Below are 18,457 nucleotides of genomic sequence, written 5' to 3'. Positions count from 1 at the left end.
GCATAAGGTGTGTGTGTGTGTGTGTGTGTGTGTGTGTGTGTGTGTGTGTGTGTGTGTGTGTGTGTGTGTAGGTATGTGCAGCAGTTAAAGGGTGCTTTCAGAAGGCTCCAGCGGGAACAAGCCGGCTCTCATAACCTGTAATGGCAAATATTGATGTTACACGTGCTTTAACGTGCTTAAAAGACCACGCGGTGTGTTCTTGATTGACTTATATGGCATAAAGTGAGATGTCTGCAATCTGTTTTAAAGCAGAACAAAGTTTCAGTGCGGCCGACTGAACGCCTCAAAGTTACTGCAGAACAAACCATTACATTACAAATAAAAATCAAGTCTCTTTTTTTTCTCTTTCAATCCATATGGATTTTTTTTTTTTATTTTTTGCTTTGCGCATTTTAAGAAGACGCTTGTCAGATCAGTCACATACAAATTACAAATTATAATCGTCAATAATAATCAATAGTCACTCTTTGGCTTCTCTATTAAATGGATTAATCTTGAAAGAGATGCAAAACTTTTCATATGTAACTCACAGAGGCTACGTTTTACTCACAGGCCCACAAGATAAAGATATTTCTATAACTTAATATCTAATATGATAAAAAGAAAATGAAACAAAGCCAATTGGAAATGTTTAATATTAACATTCAAAATCAGTTATTAAAATAAAGACATGTACTGTCCGCCTGTTTGGTGACACTTGTCACTGGCGCAGGAGCACTGCTCTAAAAAAAATGAGAGACTGTACATATACTGGACCTGTCATAAGCTTGTGCTTTTCTGTGCAAATGCTGCCTCACTGTGGTGCCAAGGGGGAAATTATATGTTTGCTACTGAGGGTGTGTAAACTAGTCCAGAGCTTAAGCTTTAGGTAATTATCAGGTAATAAAACTAAATACAAAACTAAAAGAAGATGTTTGTTTTTTTACCTAATTGAAATAAAAATACAATAAGAAAATGTGTGTTAAACAAAATTAAACAGAATATACTGTATATAATAAAAATAATGAATCAATCAATCAATACATACATGTACAGGAAATGTCTACCAAAGCCACCTGTAGTTCCTTTGTCTGTCTTCCGTGGTTCACTGTGGCTTTGACAGAAATATAGATAACTTAAATTGTATGACCTGTACAGAGAACAAGAATAAAGAAATCATTTCAAATGTTTTTAAATGGCCTATGTAACTTTTACTGAGCTATCATGAATTTAAACAAATAAATTTACATTGCTTGTTTTGATTCCCAAAAACCACAAACACAAGTAAGAAGAGGAGCAAGGAGAAGACCCATCATGGAAAGGCAGGCTCCTGCACGCACCACAGGCAGATAAAAGAAATGGATGGCATCCAGAAATCCTACCAGTGGCTGGACAAAGCTGGACTGAAAGACAGCACAGAGGCACTAATCATGGCAGCACAGGAACAAGCTCTGAGCACAAGATCCATAGAGGCTGGGGTCTACCACACCAGGCAAGACCCCAGGTGCAGGCTGTGTAAAGTTGCCCCTGAGCCAATCCAGCACATAACAGCAGGGTGCAAGATGCTAACAGGAAGGGCATACACGGAACGCCATAACCAAGTGGATGACATAGTATACAGAAACATCTATGCCGAATATGGCCTGGAAGTCCCGAGGTTCTGGTGATGGCTTTCCAATGGACATAGTAGTGGTGGACAAGCAGAAGAAGACGGCCGTAGTGAGAGACGTAACGATACTGAATGACAGCAACATCAGGAAGAAGGAACACGAGCTGAAGAAGTACCAAGGGCTCAGAGAAGAGCTCAAGAAGATGTGGAGAATGAAGGTAACAGTGGTCCCAGTGGTAAACAGAGAGCTCAGTGCAGTGATTCCCGAGCTAGGCGATTGGCTCCAGCAGATCCCTGGAACAACATCCAAGAGCTCCGTCCTAGGATAAGCAAAGTTACTGTGCAAGAACCTTAAGCTCCCAGGTCTCTGGTAGAGGACCTGACCTTGAAGGATAAAGACCCCCCGCAGGGCAAGGGTGTAATTTGATATAAATATAGATTTCATAATCTCTATATAAAATATGACAAAATCACAAATCAGGGGAAAAAAACAACAACTGTGCTTTAGTTGGTTTAATTTCTTTAACAACCTTTGTTGAGTGATATCACCAAAAACCAGCTGTTAAGCCAGCCTTGTTCATGCCTATGTAAAGCCTGTGTAAATGCTTTTCCTTTCATGTGAGCACAGCGTGTATGTGTTAAGTCTGAAAAGTGAGTACTGGCTGCAGAGATGAGGAACTGCTGCCATCTCTGCACTGAGATGAAAAGAAAACAGATTATCCACAGAAATATGCAACTAAGTGAGCAGACTAACCAGTGGATTTCCAGTGTGAAAAGTTTACAGCCCGAACCGTGAGTTGAAGTTGGGAGATTTTATGCTACACAGCAAAAAGTGCATCATCTTACTTCTAATATGAAATTCAGAACTGAAGTATTGAAGCTCTGAACGACAGTGCAGCATTTTGGACTGAAGAGGAAGAAGTATCACACTGACTGGATGGCAATACACCTCAGCAGTTCAGCTAATGGGAGTTCTACTTTAGCTTAGAGTTGCTATGATTAAGTGCAGTTTAATATTTATGCAATCATCCATCAGTGTGTTATTTGTAACTCTGTGTGCGTGTGTGTAGTTCGCACTGTGTGCAGTATGTTTACAGTTTTCTGTAAAGAGTTGGTCAGTGCCTGAGGTCTTTATGTGGTCTAATCCCACAGCCTCTTTCTGGAAAACACGAGTAGCAGTGGAACCACTGACTCAAATTTTGGATCTCATTCTCATGACCAAGCAATTGTGTGAGTTTCAGAGCGCTCTGAAGCTATAAAAGAGGGCAATATGAGCACATACACGTTACATTATTGTAGATATTTCAAGGGAGGCTAAACAGTGAAGCACAGTCGGTCCCAAGATGGGCAGGGTGAGTAGAACAACATTTAGATCTGGCATGTAAAATCATTAATACCAGTTTATCACTCACATACAATCCCCCAGATCATCTTCTACGAGGACAAGAACTTCCAGGGTCGCAGGTACGAATGCGACAGCGACTGCACCGACTTCCACTCCTATCTGAGTTGCTGCAACTCGGCCCGTGTGGAGAGCGGGACCTGGGTCATCTACGAGAGACCAAACTACTTGGGTTACCAGTACGTCCTGAAGAGAGGGGAATACCCCAACTACCACAGCTGGAACGGCCTCAATGACAGAGTCAGCTCTTGCAAGATGATTCACTTTGTAAGCCATCTCAACACATCAGGTGCCTCGTACCAAGAGGTCAAAGACACTGTGGTTAGTGGGAAAGTGGCTGTGTAAGATCCTACACATCTCAGGGGACATTGGGGAATTTTATAGCATTTTAAAAACGCCACTTCATTTTCACATAAATGAATCTTGAAATCTGGATCGGTGGAATAAATCCATGATAAGAAACAACGTATTTTGTAGTGACATCAATCAAACCTAGCTTCATTGTTTTCCCAACCCCCTCCCCTCTACCTACCGTCTTCTTCTGTATCCCGCTTCACTCAGGCCCCTGGAGACCCCTACAAGATCCAGCTGTATGGCAAAGCCGATTTCTCCGGTCAGGTGTTTGAAGCGAGCGAGGACTGCGCCTCTGTGCTGGAGACGTTTCACTGGAGAGAGGTGCACTCCTGCAGGGTCCTGGGAGGCTGGTGGGTCTTCTACGAGCACCCCAACTACAAGGGCCGCCAGTACCTACTGGAGAAAGGCGAGTACCGCAGGCCTGTGGACTGGGGCGCTGTCTGCCCCACTGTGCAGTCGTTCAGACGGCTGACTGAGTAAAAGAATTCCAATTATTATTATTTTTTTAACCTTTTCTTTGGCTTTCGATTAGCTAATAATTTGCATCAATGCAGCTGCTAAATAGCTAAAATAAAAACTGAATGATGAGGCATTGCGAAGTTGTTTCATCCCTGTGTGTTAGTGTGGTGCTTTAAAGTGTGGAGATAAAAAAAGTCTACCCTGTGTGACCACAGCTAAATTATTTAAAGCTGTATTAAAGAAGTTATTAAAAGGGACTCGGGGGTCTAGTTGAGGGGGTTGTGGGTGCTGTAACACCATTTAACGGATTTTATGTTCACAGATTTTCCCAAATTAAAAACATAAGGCACCACTTCGGTGTTTATGCAAAATTCAAGCTATTTTAAATCAGGGCTAAACTTGGCAAAGTATGGTCATGTCCTTTAGAAAGCTCCAATCATTGCTTTTGCGTGAGTTGTGTAAGAGCTGCATTCATTTTCAGTCAGTCTAACATTACTGCTGTGTGTTGCACACCTTTCAAATCATTTTACAGACTGGTATCCTAACAGAAACCAGTGCTAGCACAGTAAAAGGAGAAAAAAATGCTTTTAGTATACACTTAGAAGTCCTTCCTTTATATGATTGACTGTAAATAAATCAAATGAAACTGTAAAACAAACGTTTATTCTCAGATCTTCTTGAAGGTGCTCATGATAACAGTTTCCAACAGTTTAAAATCAACATATTTACATTGTAACCCGCATGCCAAACTTTGTCATGCAGTAGGATGTGTGGCATGCTGCTCCCGTCTCTTAGTCGAGTGTCCCAGTCTTCCTGTGTGCTCACATCGAGGACTGTCCCTCATCTACGAGGCTAAGCTGGGTGGTGTGCTCCCCCCACTCCACCCTCTGCAGGTCCAGGAGGGGCTCTCGGGAACGTGACGCCATGCTGGAGGTTTGGAGAGAAATCTGAGGCTGGATGTCAGACTGGGAAAGGGAATGAGGATAAGACTGGGACATGAAGTGGGTCTCTGACTGGAGGTGGGACTCAGAATGGGATTGGAGTGGGAAGTGGGGCCGAAGCCGTGATTGCGGCTCTGATAAATCCACCAGAAGGGGAGTGATGGATAATGGGTGGCTTGATGAAGAAAGAGAAGGGATGGAGGTGGAAGAGGAGGGATGTGGCACGATTGTGTGCTCGTGGGGAGAGCTGTTGAGTGAAGGGGGAGCCGAGCGGTGAGAGACCGGGGGAGTGGTACTGGTTTGGTGAGAGAATGGAGGACTATGGGGGGAAGGAGAAGAAGAAAGTGGATCGAACTCTCCTTGAAACACCTTGGTCATGCTCAGCTGTGGAGAGGGCGGTTCATGCATCATGGACGACGGAGGATTTTGATCATCAGAACAGTGCACAGGTGCACGCTGGGTATTGAGGTGTAGGGCCAGAGAGCAGCTGAGTGGGGACACGCTGGGCGAGGGAGTCACGGCACTGGGAGTCAGCAGTGCGGACGGGTTGTGAAAGAGAGGCCTGAGAAGTCGCGTCATTTCCTGCAGCTCCTGACTCACAATGGATACTTGATGGGAAAGGACAGACATCTAGAGGACAAGATGAAAGGATGTGAAAGCAAAAATAATATTACTGGTAATCCCATATAAATACAGCATTTCTCAGTAACACATAATTACAAGAAGCTTTTATCCCAGACACTCTTGTCGAGATAACCCTGCAGGGATTTGTGTCTCCTCCTCATGCTCACTGGCCAAACGTGTAAGCTCCTCTAAAATGGCTTATAACTGTTTCTTAATATATTCATTGGTCAGTGTCACAAATAATTATGAAGAATGATGTCATTCATTCATTCATTTGTTCTTTCATTTGGTCTAATTAACTCCCTGCCCTAATGAGTCTTATTAAAACCAGTAGCAAGTGATTAATTTTTACTGTCATCATGCAACACAAGTTACACCAAATTATATACAGATGAAGTCTCTTTATGTCTCTAACAAATCATAAATAATAAAGCAAATAACAAATAAAAAGAGCTGATGAATTCCATCATCTCACCGCCCGAGAAAAGAAACTCTTCTCCAAATCCAAATCCACACTGTCAAAGTCTATTTATTTAAAATTGTGAAAGTACACAAATAATTAGGCAAACAGGAAAAAACCTTATGCCTCAAGCTTAAAAACAAGTACTGAAATATCCATATTCATACGTGTTTCACATTTGGAAATCCCTGAAGCGCACAAAGCTGCTTAAAGTAAGTAAAGTTGTAGAGCTAGCTTACTTTTTTTTAAACAAACCAATCTCAACCTGGGGCTATGGTAGGTATTTGGTGGGGTGGGGGTGGGGGAATGATTTGGCCCAGATTTTTGCTGGATGTACTCCCTCTAGGAGTACACTAGCTTGTGCCCCAGGGACCATTCACATGTCAGGGGACTGTGGTTTGATCACATAATGGAGTGTATTTAAAAATAACAAGGAAAAACGACACACATGCAGTGCATGAAATGTACCTTTCTAGCATTTGGAGTCATCGACTGGATTGATCCCTTTAATTATCACCGAACTGCTTCTTTGTTAAAGCCACAAAGAAACTGAATAAAGTTTTGATGGACAGTTTTTTTTGCCCTGAAGTAAAAAAAAACAAAATCTCTTGACAAACAGCTACATCTTAGGCCCCTGAAGGTTCTTATCTACATCACGTTATGACATCATCACGTTGTTTGTCAACCACCTACCAACGACCTGTTCTTAACCTATAAGCACCTAATATCTAATGAAAGAATTACATAACTTTCATGTAATGAGTCAAATCTGTTGAAGTTGAATTATACAAGATATATTAAAATGTCACCATGTTACCTAGCAACCGCCTAGCAACAGGCTTAAATCATCAATTTCTAGGATTTGGTGCACCTAGAACACTTTATCGAAGAATTGCATTATTTTCATGGGGATGTACTACTACTACTACAACTACTACTACTACTACTACTAATAATAATAATATTAATTACTAACTTCATGCAGTTCTTAGCATTAATAGATTCATATCTTAAAGCGTTGGCAAAGTCTGAACCTGAACCAACTGAGCCACTTTACATGCATTTTGTTGAGACTGTCCTTAGAAACAACAAGTTAGACAGAAAGTTAAACTCTTACAGCTGAACAACCGTGTTCTACATGGTTGTGTAATAAATCATTAGCTGCCACAAGTGCCCAGTAAAATAATGTGGATGTAACCACAGATTAAGAGCCTGCTGAAAAAAATGTTTTGTTTTTCATGACACTATAACAAGCCTTACCTCATATTTAAGCTTTGTAATGGTTTGCATGGTTTCATCCCGGGCCCCTGTGGACACACAGATATACACACTTACACACAATGCATTAATTCTGAGTGAATCAGGACTTTGGAAGCTGGTATGAAGGATGATGTAAAAATGTGGCCTTCAGAAGTTTGATACCCACTGAGCTGGACACAATAACAAAAACATCCACCATATAAACAAATGTTGTTCAGTAGCAACATAATATTCACAAAGGCTCTATCCATCAAAAAACTTCAGTATTACTGTGCATTAGTTTTTACCTGCTCTTCCTGCTCTTTACCTGAGGTGGCTGAATCCGGGACGGGCAGAAAGCTCTGGGTTGCACTGGGAGAAAAATCAAATCTCGGAATTGAACCGCTCTGGTTTTCTGTCTCGATCCCATCCACAAACCTGAGGGAAGACGGGGAGGCGGTGAGAGTGCATTTCACGCAAGACAACAAGATAACACAATAAAATTGGATTTACAATTTACAGATAATTGCCAGCTAGTATAATAAGAGACTCCAGAAAAAAAGGGGGCAGTTTGGGGAACTATTTTATCTGAATGTGAGAATTCAGCTATCAAAACCTGCTGGTTAATGACACAGAGACACCACATGGTGGCAGCAGACTCTGCCAACAAATTGCAATACTGGGTAAAAATGACACATTAAAAGCTGCAGTTATACATCCAGGAAGGTATACTGGAAATGACTTTTACTTGTTTAAGACAACATACGAGATCCCTCCTTCCTCACGTAAATTTACATTATACATAATGTAAATTTACATGAGCAAGTTCCAACAAATTAAGTCATTCGTTGAGTCCAGAAATATTTTTATTATATCACACAGAACTCCTTTAGAGTTTCCAGGAGTGTGATTAAGGCACTCCCCAAAACCTTTCAGTTATTTTATATTCTTAACAGCAAACACTTTCTTTTCAGAGTAGAGTAGTCGACAAGATTCATTAGCCTGGGAGGCACGAACCTGCTCAATAAAAAGTTGTTATTATTTTCCTATTAGGATCTAAAATATGCATGAAAGTGGTGCATGAGAAAAGATCGAGCTGTGCCCTGTCCTCTGAGGTGCGTGCATTTGCTCAGTGAATTTCAAAGTGAGTGGAACCTGGATGACAAACCAAAAATCCGTAGGCAGCATGCAAAAATAAGTATAAATGTAATAAGCGCCATCGATTTAAAGTCTATAGTTTTGTAGTTGAGTTCTTTTATGGGAAACTTACAACCCAGTACATCAAAAATGATCAAAGCATCCTCGCTCCACACTGCTGTCTGTTCTGAGAGTGCTTCATCTCTGAGAGGAAAGTCTCTCAGATCTATTATCTGCTAGACTCCTGCAGATCCCAGACCTCCATCTGCTTTCTACAAACCCCGCAAAGTTCACAGAGATGTCAAAGGCTCACCACGCCTCTCCGAGAAATCATCGTTATAAAGAGGGTCTATGGAAACGCTGCCCAGCTGTCAACAGTCAGTGGGTCAAAGGTCGTGCTCAGTGTGAGCAGATGACGGAGAGAGGCTGCGCACCTGTGTACTAATTACTATCCACACTCCTGCTCACTCACAATCATACACAGAGTGTCTGGCTGTAAGCGCTCCCTCATTCACTCATCTGCTATTTACTCCTGCTAGGACCTTGAGTTTTTGGACGCTAATGAGTCACCACCGACAGATGTAGTATTGCATAACGCTAATGTGCGTGCCTATTATCTCACGAGGTAGGAGGAAAGTAGCGTTACATTGTGGGATCTTTAGCAAAATGAGGTGTAAGGTGAAACTTACTTTTTTTTAGGACTTTATGTAGAAATTGGACACAAACTACCAAAAACAGAAGCGTGGATTGAATCAAAATAAGGCATTTACTTTTAAGGGGATAGTGTGTAAATAAACATTATGTATGAGTAGCTAATGGATACTGACTTGTAAATAAGAGCGTTAATAACGTGAGATTATTATATAACGTTATACTACAGTATATTTCTAAGTAAGTAAGCGGCTCATTTTTTCTCTTGACAATACTTTAAAGATACGACACACTTTGAGGCCAACTTGAAAAAACGCAAAAGTTCGGTCAAATATGACTTGATGCAAACTATTAAGTGATATTTAGAATGCCCATTCACCACAACACGTTCTCATCCCAACAAAATTGTCAGTATGTTACGTGTTTGGAGCTGGTTGAATCTATACATGTAAATGTGTTTTGGGGAATGAGAATGCTCTTTTCACCAGTATCATTTCCTAAATGTTGCCAATATAAACAAAGGCAGCAGAATTTTAAGTTTTAAAGATAAAAGACATTATGTTTGACCTTATTTGACCTTGAAGAAGAGGGCAGAGTTTAAAAAATAACATGTTATATTTTAAACTATATACAGTACTTTGTATATGTTGACACACACCACACTTGCAAGAATCATAGTTTCTAAATTCTAGAAACTCAATGATTTATTGGTCAATTTTTGACCAATAAATCATTGAGTTGACCTTGAAGACCTTGGTAGATGTGAACCAATTTTAATGGACTGTTAACACGACCCCGCTCTACACCCCTACAAAGTTTCATCAGAATTCATTCAAAAGCTTTCCAGCTATCACGGTTACAAACAGAAAGACATTCAAATGCTACCAAAAACATAACCTCCTCCTCGACAAGTTTGCGACAGTTGCTTAGACATGATCTTACTTCCTGTTCAACAGCTTCATCCTTTCTATAAAAACCTAAAATCCATCTGCCAGCTTTTTGTGAGACATAGTCGAAAGATTAACAGCGCCCATTCTGGTGAAGATTTAAAAAAACAAAACATCCTTTGAAGTAATTCGGTGAAGTTACATTGGACATGACACATCTCAGCTTTGGGACTTCCCATAGTATTACCAGACACTTCAGTCCCCAAATCCAATTACCATGTTCTTCCTCTAAGCATGTGGTGTTATTTATTCATCTAATTTTGGTGAGTTTCCCAGTTTTGAAGATATTGGCTGTAGAGATGTCTGCCTTCTCTTGAATATAATTAAACTAAACAGCGCTTGGCTGGAATTGAAAGGATGAAAAAGGATGACTGGGAAAAAAAAAAATCAGCAGCAGCATCTCATTTCAGAAATCATGACCCACTTATTCAAAATAAAATATGCCAACTTTGTTGGGAGCAGTTTCATATAAGAACTATTCTCTTTGCTACGTCCACCAGTCATATTGCTCTGCAGTGCAGACCCGTGAAGAGAGCTGCGTGCTTGTAATAGGATGTATTAAAGGCAAGAATTGAATCCCGCCTCAGTTGGACAGTAATGTTAGGTAGAGTATATACGCCAAAACATAGAGAATTCCTCCAAAAAACAAGAGCGCGCACAGAGAGATTGTGTGATTTCGTTCTTGGATAAGTCTCTACTTTATGAAAGCCTTTTCTGAAACCACTCTGAGACTCTGCCTTTATATAAAACACAGAGGGACAACTAGACTTTTTCCTCTTCGATATTAAAAAAAAAATCTTCTGAAAGAAAGCATTTTGAGAATCTGCATACATTTAAAATTTGTAACATCACTTTAGCTACACACAAACGACTTTTAAAGCAGTAATATACAACACCACCGTAGCGTCACTGACAAAAGAGAGGGGGGAAATTTTTCAACCCCTTATTTTAAGAAACCCATATGAAATGAAGACAGAAACATTTTGAAAGGAAATGCTTAGATGCAGAAAATGAACAAATGCAAGTATGTAGTGTGGCTCTAATGACAGCTGGGGTACCCCACCATCCTTTCTGTGGTCGGGATCCAACCACAAAATTTCATCAACATCACAAAGGATTTTATTCCCTCACCAGGCAGCATGGGAAATATGCCCTGGTATGTCTAATCCAGCCTTGAATATCCTCTATGGAAGCATCCCTATCGGCCTCTTTCATGGAAATTAAGAGGTTTTCTATTGAGGGATTTCTGTCAGAAATCTTCCACTGCTATGATGAGAAAAATTCCACTACTCTGCAGTGAGGTGCAAAGGATGTGAGGGTCAGGGCAAAAAAGATTTGTGAATGTGAGGTGGTCATAGAACCAAGCAAAACCCGAGCAGACTGACGGAAACCAACATCTTAACACATGATGATATACTTTTCACTGCTTTTGTCGTCTTCTATTTTCTTGACAGAAAGTGTGGACAGTCCATGGAACAGTGAAGGCACTTAAAGTGTAGATGCACTGTTTGTCCACCTTCCTCATTTTCTTTACTTCTTTCACTTTCAGTTTATTTATTTATACAGTTCCAAATCACAGCAACAGTCACCTCAAGTCGCTTAATATTGCAAGGTAGACCCTACAATAATACAACAGAGAAACCCCAACAATCATATGACCCCCTGTGAGCAAGCATTTTGGCAACAGTTGGAAGGAAAAACTCCCTTTTAACAAGAAGAAACCTCCAGCAGAACCAGGCTCAGGGAGAGGCGCACATCTTCTACCAGCAGACCTTCCTTCCTCATTCTCACTGGCCCATCATCCACCATCATCTGTAAACAAATGGCCCAATTTATAGGGATCTAATTCATGTGGCTTTTTTTTCTCCACATGATTAAAGGTGAATTCTTTGACCTGTATAACATGTGTGCTTTCTGAAAGAACACAGGAGGATATGTTGCAGTGAATGATTTATCAAATTTTAAGTGGATAAAGCAGGATAATTAAGCCTTGCCAATGCCCCGAACTTATCCGTATTGAAGATTGATGCCTACCATCAACAAGCTTTCAACCAAATTGTTAGTATGGAATGTATTAATATATATGAGGCTGTATGCATACTTTTGGCCCTGTTTGCATTGGAGAAAACCCCAAATAAATCCAAGCTCATGCACCGAATTCTTGTTTTTAAAGTCATTAAAGATGTATGCTGTGCAATCGTTCCACACAGGAAAAAGGAAAGGTTCAAAGAATTCATTAAAAGCCTTAAATTATCATGCTGTTCATGCAAACGTCTGACCACAACTGCATGTGTGCAAAAAGGGTTTAACACACAGAAACTAGTGAATATGTTTTGAAGTTTATAGAATGATGAACATCATTTGAGATGTGAGGTACGCCTAATAGCTTTTGAGCTTCTTGTACTGTGTTGGCCGTTTGGAAAAACTTACAAAAAAAATGTTGAAATTGTTCTTAAAACAACTGAACGCTTGTTGTGTTTGTACATCACTCCCTTGTATGTTCCCTGAAAATGGTTGAAAGTGTATTTACCATGTTTAACAAGTTTCAGTCGATCAAAAGTTGCTAAATTTCAACTTCACTTCCTGTTCGGCAGCTTTACCGGTGGTTTGTCTTTAATGGACAAACACTGTTGAAAAAATCAATCAATCAATCAATCAATCTTTATTTATAAAGCACTTTTCATACAGAAAAAATGTAGCACAAAGTGCTTTACATAGTTAAAAGCAGCCCACCCCACCCTCCAACGCACTCCCCACACTCTCAATACACATATATCCCCCCACCCCCACCCACACACACATACACACACGCGCACACTTAAAGAGTAAAAATTGGGCTATCTATAAGATAACCTTTGAAAGGCTTGATTTTAAGATTGGTAAGCAAGGCCGACAGGGTGCCTGACTGCTGCTCAAGCCAAAGTGCATTGAACCCCTATGGTGCTTTCTCCGAGTGGTAGACCTCATTTATGCTAGGCCTGGCTGGGCTCGAGAATGAGCAAAGGCTCAACCAAATGGTGCTCGTTCTCGAGCCCCTACCCAGGGCCTGGCTCCAGGATGAAGCTCCAGTGATTATGTCTTGGTCAGGGTGAACTATTCCCTTGATCTTGTCAGCATCTAAGGGGTTTTCTGAATCTCTCTTAATCTGGACCCTCACATAGGACCAATTTGTCCCGAATAAAGGGCCAAACTTCTCAGGCTGAATGGTTGCTATCCCAACATGGGCAAGCAAACCCCTCCACCATAGTAAGATAGCAATTCATGGAACAACGTCCTACTGGGAGACCGGGTGCACACTTCTGATATGCCAGAGCATGTCTGTGATCTGCCTGTCAGCCAGCATGGCAATACCTTTGTATCCACCCTGAAGAGCTGTAGGAGGTAGGAGAGGAAGGTCTGGGTTTCTCAGCTTAGCCTGCTGACTAATCCAGACATGGATACGAAGTAGAAAATGGATTTAAGACTATTTTTACCAACTTTGGTGAACATTAGAAAAAAAATGTGTTTTTAAACAATTTTAACAGTTTCATTAAACAAGACAGTAATTCATATGTTTGTGTGCTTTGAACTCAACTTTATTGAAGAAATCTAACTGTGCCATTTTTTTTTTTTTTTGAATGAAACGTGATTAAACAGCCATGCGCTAAGAATCACCCTCCATCTGCGACCCAGTGCTGGCATTTGGGTATAAGGCATTAGATGAAGAAAAGGTAGAGACAGTGTGGGTGTCTGTGCTGCTTTACTGGTTGTGCCCAGTTTACTAAAACCAATCATTAAAGGTAGGTGACTTTTTTTTTTCTTTTTAAAAAAAATACAACTGTAATCCTGCTTTTCCCTACATGTTTTTTTGTAAAACTGACACAGTGGCACAATTTATGCTCGTCTGCGCCCTCACACAGCTGAGCCAAAATAAATTGATTCCCCAAGCCCAGAGTCTGCTGCCACCTCTCTAGGGACTCCATGCAAATTAGCCTGTGGATGGTTTGTGTTTATGAATAATGTCACAAGTGACAAGCAATTCAGGCTAAATTCCCACTGAGGATTATTTACCAGTGAATGAACTCCTCCAGGCGAATCTAATGCTAAGTACCGAGTCAATAAATCGGTGAATGGCTCCCTACCGAGGGCTGAGGTCCGGCTGCAGGCAGCTGAAGCTCACAACAGGGATCTGCAGGCTGGAGGGCCGGACGGGATCACTTGCTGGCCGGAAGGGCCTCGGCGGCAGAAGCGGGGAGCGAAGAGGGGAGCGGAGGGGGGAACGCAGGCCGCGGCCCAGCCTGCCAAGGGATGACATCTTGGGCAGAGGGGAGCGTTCGCCCTCGGACCCTGAGCCCTCCTCATCTTCCTTAATGGAAGGAAGCTTTTTCATGATTCCTCCATTACTCTCACAGTCTCCCTGATGGGGCAGAAGTTAAGACAGGAGGTTAGAAAACATCATCAATTTTCAGCAAGACTGAAATAAATACTGAAATATTATTCTTTTTTTCCTGCAGATTACCTTTTTTAGTCTTTAAAGTGAAAACACAAAAAAATCTGAAAAGCTTTTTGAGAGAAATCAGGAATGGTGTCATGTCACTCGCTGATCAGTAGGGGGAGCTGCTGAGTTACTCAAAGCACTGATCAGAGTGAAGACTCGCCATTCACAACAGCTGCAACGGCTCTCATCTCCATTCATTTTATGAGCAGCCCTGCAAAGAAGCATTCTCATTCAAAGCAAACGCTCCAGTCGCTGACAGTCAGTCTGTGTGAGGTGAACCAACTGAACTAAACAGAGAGTTTAATTCCTGCGCTCAGCGTGTTGTAGGCGGTAGATGCATTGTATTAAAAGGTTGTTGGTTATATCTCCTGCGCCTTTTCTCTTTTTGCATTTATGCATTCTCACATGCTCCAGTTCAAAAGCTGATTAAAAAAGCTGGCATGCAACCCCATTTTCTCTTTTCCCTCTATTCTCCCTTGTCCTCAATTTTTGTTTCCCCCTGTCACCACCACCACCAACACCACCCTTCCCCTCCTCTCTCCTCTGCTTGTTGTCTTCTTCATCCAGTCTTGGGCTCACGTGCCTGCTTGGTATTTTTAGATCACAGAGGTTTAATTTTAGCAGAGGTTTGCCTGGAGGGAACTAAGCGGAGAAGGGACTGTTTGGAGTTTCAGTGTGTGTGGGTCTGTGTGTAGTATGTGAGCAGCACGTGCAGTCTTGATATGCAGCGTGCCACAAAAGGGCCACCGGGAAGTTATTAGTGTTGGGTTTGCAGGTGTGGAAAACGGTGTATGTATGAGCTTTGGGCTGGAGTGTGACCAGTAACATGTTGTGTGTGTGAGTTTCTACATCTTTTAGCAAGTGCAAATATGTTGTGTTATGTTAGTCTGCATTGTGTTTGCAATGAGGGCATAAATGTGTTGACACAATCACATCACTGTGAAGTCTGGTTTGAGTCTCCAGGAAATGAATGAAAGTAATTGTCTTCAGTAGGTGATGGAAATATGACTGTGCGTGTGGATTTCTTTGTGTGTTGGCGCGTGAATGCAAATATCAGCAAGATTCTTCCTCCTTCTTCCCCTGCAGCTTCCCCTTCATCCTGATGTTTTCCTCGTCTCGTCTCCATCTGGATATCGCTCTATTTTTATCCATCTGGGGATGACCCTGCCCCTCCCACACACATCTGACAGCACTATTTTTAGTCCCACGCTGCGCCCACTTAAGGATGCACCGCTGCTTTCGCTGCACGTGCATATATATAAACTCCATATGTGGGTTTGTGACTGTAAGATGCTGACAAGTTTGGTGCAGTGAGTCTGAGATTCATTCTTATCCTTTCATGCTGGATCTGCATCCATCTTGATTCGAAACTGCCTGTTAATGCAAATACCTAATCAGCCAGTCACATGACAGCAAGTCAGCGCATTTAGAATGGGGAAGAAAGGTGATTTAAGTGACTTGGAGCATGAATCTGCCCAAACAACCATCTCTAGGTTTTCCAGAGAACAATCTTAAAAAAGAGAGAAACTATCCAGTGAGTGGTTTTACTTCTTTCATTTGAGACCAGGAAACTGACACTACATTTCACAAAGGATCACCACAACTGGAAAACAGAAGACAGGAAAAACATTTTCCAGTCTGGCGAGTCTGGATTTCTGGGTACGCAACACAAAAGCATGGCTCCATCATATCTTTTAATAGATCCCCCTGTTGGTTCTGTAATGGTGTGGAGGATATCTTTTTGACACATTTTGAGCCCCTTAAGTACCAGCTGAGCAACATTTAAACATCATGTGTGAATGTGTGTGTGAATGGGTGGATGACTGGATGTGTAAAGCGCTTTGGGGTCCTTAGGGACTAGTAAAGCGCTATACAAATACAGGCCATTTACCATTTACCACAACCTGTCTGAGTATTGTTGCTGACCATGTCCACGTGTACCATCTTCTGATGGCAGCACAAAGTTGGACAACTCACAAAGCTCAAATCATCTCAAACTGGTGTCTTTTCAATGCACCAATTTAATTATTCTTGTTGACAGAATTAAGCCCATATTTTTCCAAAACTGTTCTTGGCTTTGAAAACTTGTTTTGATACAACTTTCGAGTAAAATTCAGCTGGAACAGAGTTGAATTTTAACTGTGTTTGCTTAACCTGTTTGAAAACATGACCACATTTATCTTGTAAGGCTTAAAGATTTAATTTTATCTTCTAAATTATTAAATTTCAGAATTTGAAACTAGGTTATTTTCAGGCAGAATGAATTTAGCAATAAATGTTAAGTGAAATGTTTATGGCAAAATCTAATATTTAGTAAGAAATTGCTGCAATCATTTTATACCAGGTGAAATCTAACTTTATTATACTACACTGGGGCGATCGTGGCTCAAGAGTTGGGAGTTCGCTTTGTAATCAGAAGGTTGCCGGTTTGAGCCCCGCCTCCGACAGTCTCGGTCGTTGTGTCCTTGGGCAAGACACTTCACCTGTTGCCTACTGGTGGTGGTCAGAGGGCCCGGTGGCACCAGTGTCCGGCAGCCTCGCCTCTGTCAGTGCGCCCCAGGGTGGCTGTGGCTACAATGTAGCTGCCATCACCAGTGTGTGAATGGGTGGATGACTGGATGTGTAAAGTGCTTTGGGGTCCTTAGGGACAAGTAAAGCGCTATACAAATACAGGCCATTTACACTTAAAAATGGGACAAGGTTAGGATTTCTAACAGCAGTGATGTTTTTATACAACAACAACAACAAAAAACCAAGTCATTTCGGTTTTATTTACATATTTTTCCGTCTTTTTTTGTTATACTATATGAATGTCAAACTCATTTTACATTGTGGACCACACAGAGCCCAGTTTACATGACTTTGGACTTAAATTGTAAAACTGTAACATTACAGCCCACTGGTGAACCCACTGTAAAAATCATCCATTTTTACAGTAGATAGTGAAAAAACTGCAACCTTCTATCATCTAATTGTTTATCTATTATTTATTTACTTTGGTACAGACTGAATGGTCATGGGTGAGGTCTTTATCAGTAGGAAAAGCTGTAAAAAAAGTATTAAAATACAGTTAAAAGTCTAAAATTCAAGCCATTCTTTATGTTTTTCCAGGGGACCAGATTGGAGACTTTGGAGGGCTAATTATGGCCCCTGGGCCTTATGTTTGACTGTCTTTGCCCCCTTGATGGTTTCTCTTGCCTCTGTGCTCATTAGCAAGCTTACTCACAGTAAAAATGTGACTTATTTCTAGTGTAAGCTGGTTTTTCATGTGCATGCTACAGCTGAGATCCATCTGTAAATCCCTGGCATTTGAATCCTCGTGTTTAGATCGTGTCTTTATCCGCTGGCTGCGTCTCAAGCAGAAGTCGTGGGTTCCTCCTCAGTCCCGGTCCAGATGGCTAATCCTTTTCAAGTGCAAAGCCATCGCCGTGGCGTAAAAAAAAAAAAAAATGGGTGGAGGAGATCATTGCACAACTGAGACTAAGACACAGACAAACTACTTCCGTGGTTGTTACATTTAAAATGTATTATTAGCATGAGTCAGGTTTTACACTTGATCAAGGCAATGAAAACTAATTGAAATAACTAGAATTTGGTTCGTGATTAGGGGTACTTTAATCTTTTTTTTTTTTTTAGCCAATTAGAGGAGGTGTGTATTGATATCAGTGGAAATGAGTTTTCGCCCTTTGTGAAGCAAAATAAGCTTGGTTAAGGAACACATGTCACAGGTGAATTGGTGACGCTTTTACTAATGCAGGTAATGACATAGCCGTAGTTCTGCACATAAGTTATGTGGAGTGACTATAAAATGAGTTTGCCATGACTTTGGATGTTTTTGTTAAGTAATTGTTCAGTTTTTAGTGATATTTTATTTTGGCATTTGCGTTTCCTTCTGCACCATTTGTTGACTTACTTCCTGCCTTTGCCTTTTCCCCTCAACTTTTATGATTTTTTCCGCCACCTTCATTTCTTTTGCCTTTTGTTCTGTGTTTAATTTTCCTGCTTTCTCCCTGTACCCTGTCCTTCCATCTTCTTGGTCACCTCTGCTCGTTCTCAGTGTTCCTCTCACTTTTTTCCTTATTCACATTTTTGCCGTTTAGGATTTCAGGGCTTCGTGTTTCTGGCTTGTTGCTTTTTCTTCTGCCTATTTCACATTGCATTGGGGTCCACATTTAAAA

General features: G+C 41.2%; 2 protein-coding genes across 2 annotated transcripts in view; one reads left to right on the top strand and one right to left on the bottom strand.

The window, feature by feature from the left end:
- Positions 1-1,617: 1,617 nt before the first annotated feature.
- Positions 1,618-4,336, top strand: LOC120720328 (gamma-crystallin S-like). Its single transcript, XM_040009991.1, has 3 exons — positions 1,618-1,726; positions 2,989-3,257; positions 3,552-4,336. Exons 1-3 carry the CDS (start codon positions 1,618-1,620, stop codon positions 3,822-3,824), a joined length of 651 nt encoding a protein of 216 aa, XP_039865925.1. The 3' UTR covers positions 3,825-4,336.
- Positions 4,337-4,459: 123 nt separating this feature from the next.
- LOC120715949 (potassium voltage-gated channel subfamily H member 3-like) overlaps positions 4,460-18,457 on the bottom strand; it is a 47,509-nt gene continuing 33,511 nt past the window's right edge. Inside the window, exons 12-15 of the mRNA XM_040003289.1 lie at positions 13,924-14,198; positions 7,396-7,505; positions 7,089-7,135; positions 4,460-5,374 (exon numbers count right to left, since the gene is read on the bottom strand). Coding sequence (XP_039859223.1) covers positions 4,625-5,374; positions 7,089-7,135; positions 7,396-7,505; positions 13,924-14,198 — 1,182 coding nt within the window. The 3' untranslated portion in view covers positions 4,460-4,624. The remainder of the gene's footprint in view (positions 5,375-7,088; positions 7,136-7,395; positions 7,506-13,923; positions 14,199-18,457) is intronic.

Source organism: Simochromis diagramma, unplaced genomic scaffold (genome assembly GCF_900408965.1).
Source record: "Simochromis diagramma unplaced genomic scaffold, fSimDia1.1 OVJJ01000381.1, whole genome shotgun sequence".
In the NCBI taxonomy this organism is placed as follows: Eukaryota; Metazoa; Chordata; class Actinopteri; order Cichliformes; family Cichlidae; genus Simochromis; species Simochromis diagramma.
Note: the sequence above shows the minus strand (reverse complement) of the source record. Positions and strands in the feature narration are given on the sequence as shown.

Bases quoted from the DNA above. Each gene is read 5' to 3' on its own strand.
- LOC120720328 (XM_040009991.1), top strand. From the start codon at position 1,618: ATGGCCTGGAAGTCCCGAGGTTCTGGTGATGGCTTTCCAATGGACATA. The intron at 1,727-2,988 runs GCAACATCAGGA...CATTAATACCAG, and splicing joins CGTAACGATACTGAATGACA to TTTATCACTCACATACAATC. The intron at 3,258-3,551 runs GTAAGCCATCTC...CGCTTCACTCAG, and splicing joins CTTGCAAGATGATTCACTTT to GCCCCTGGAGACCCCTACAA.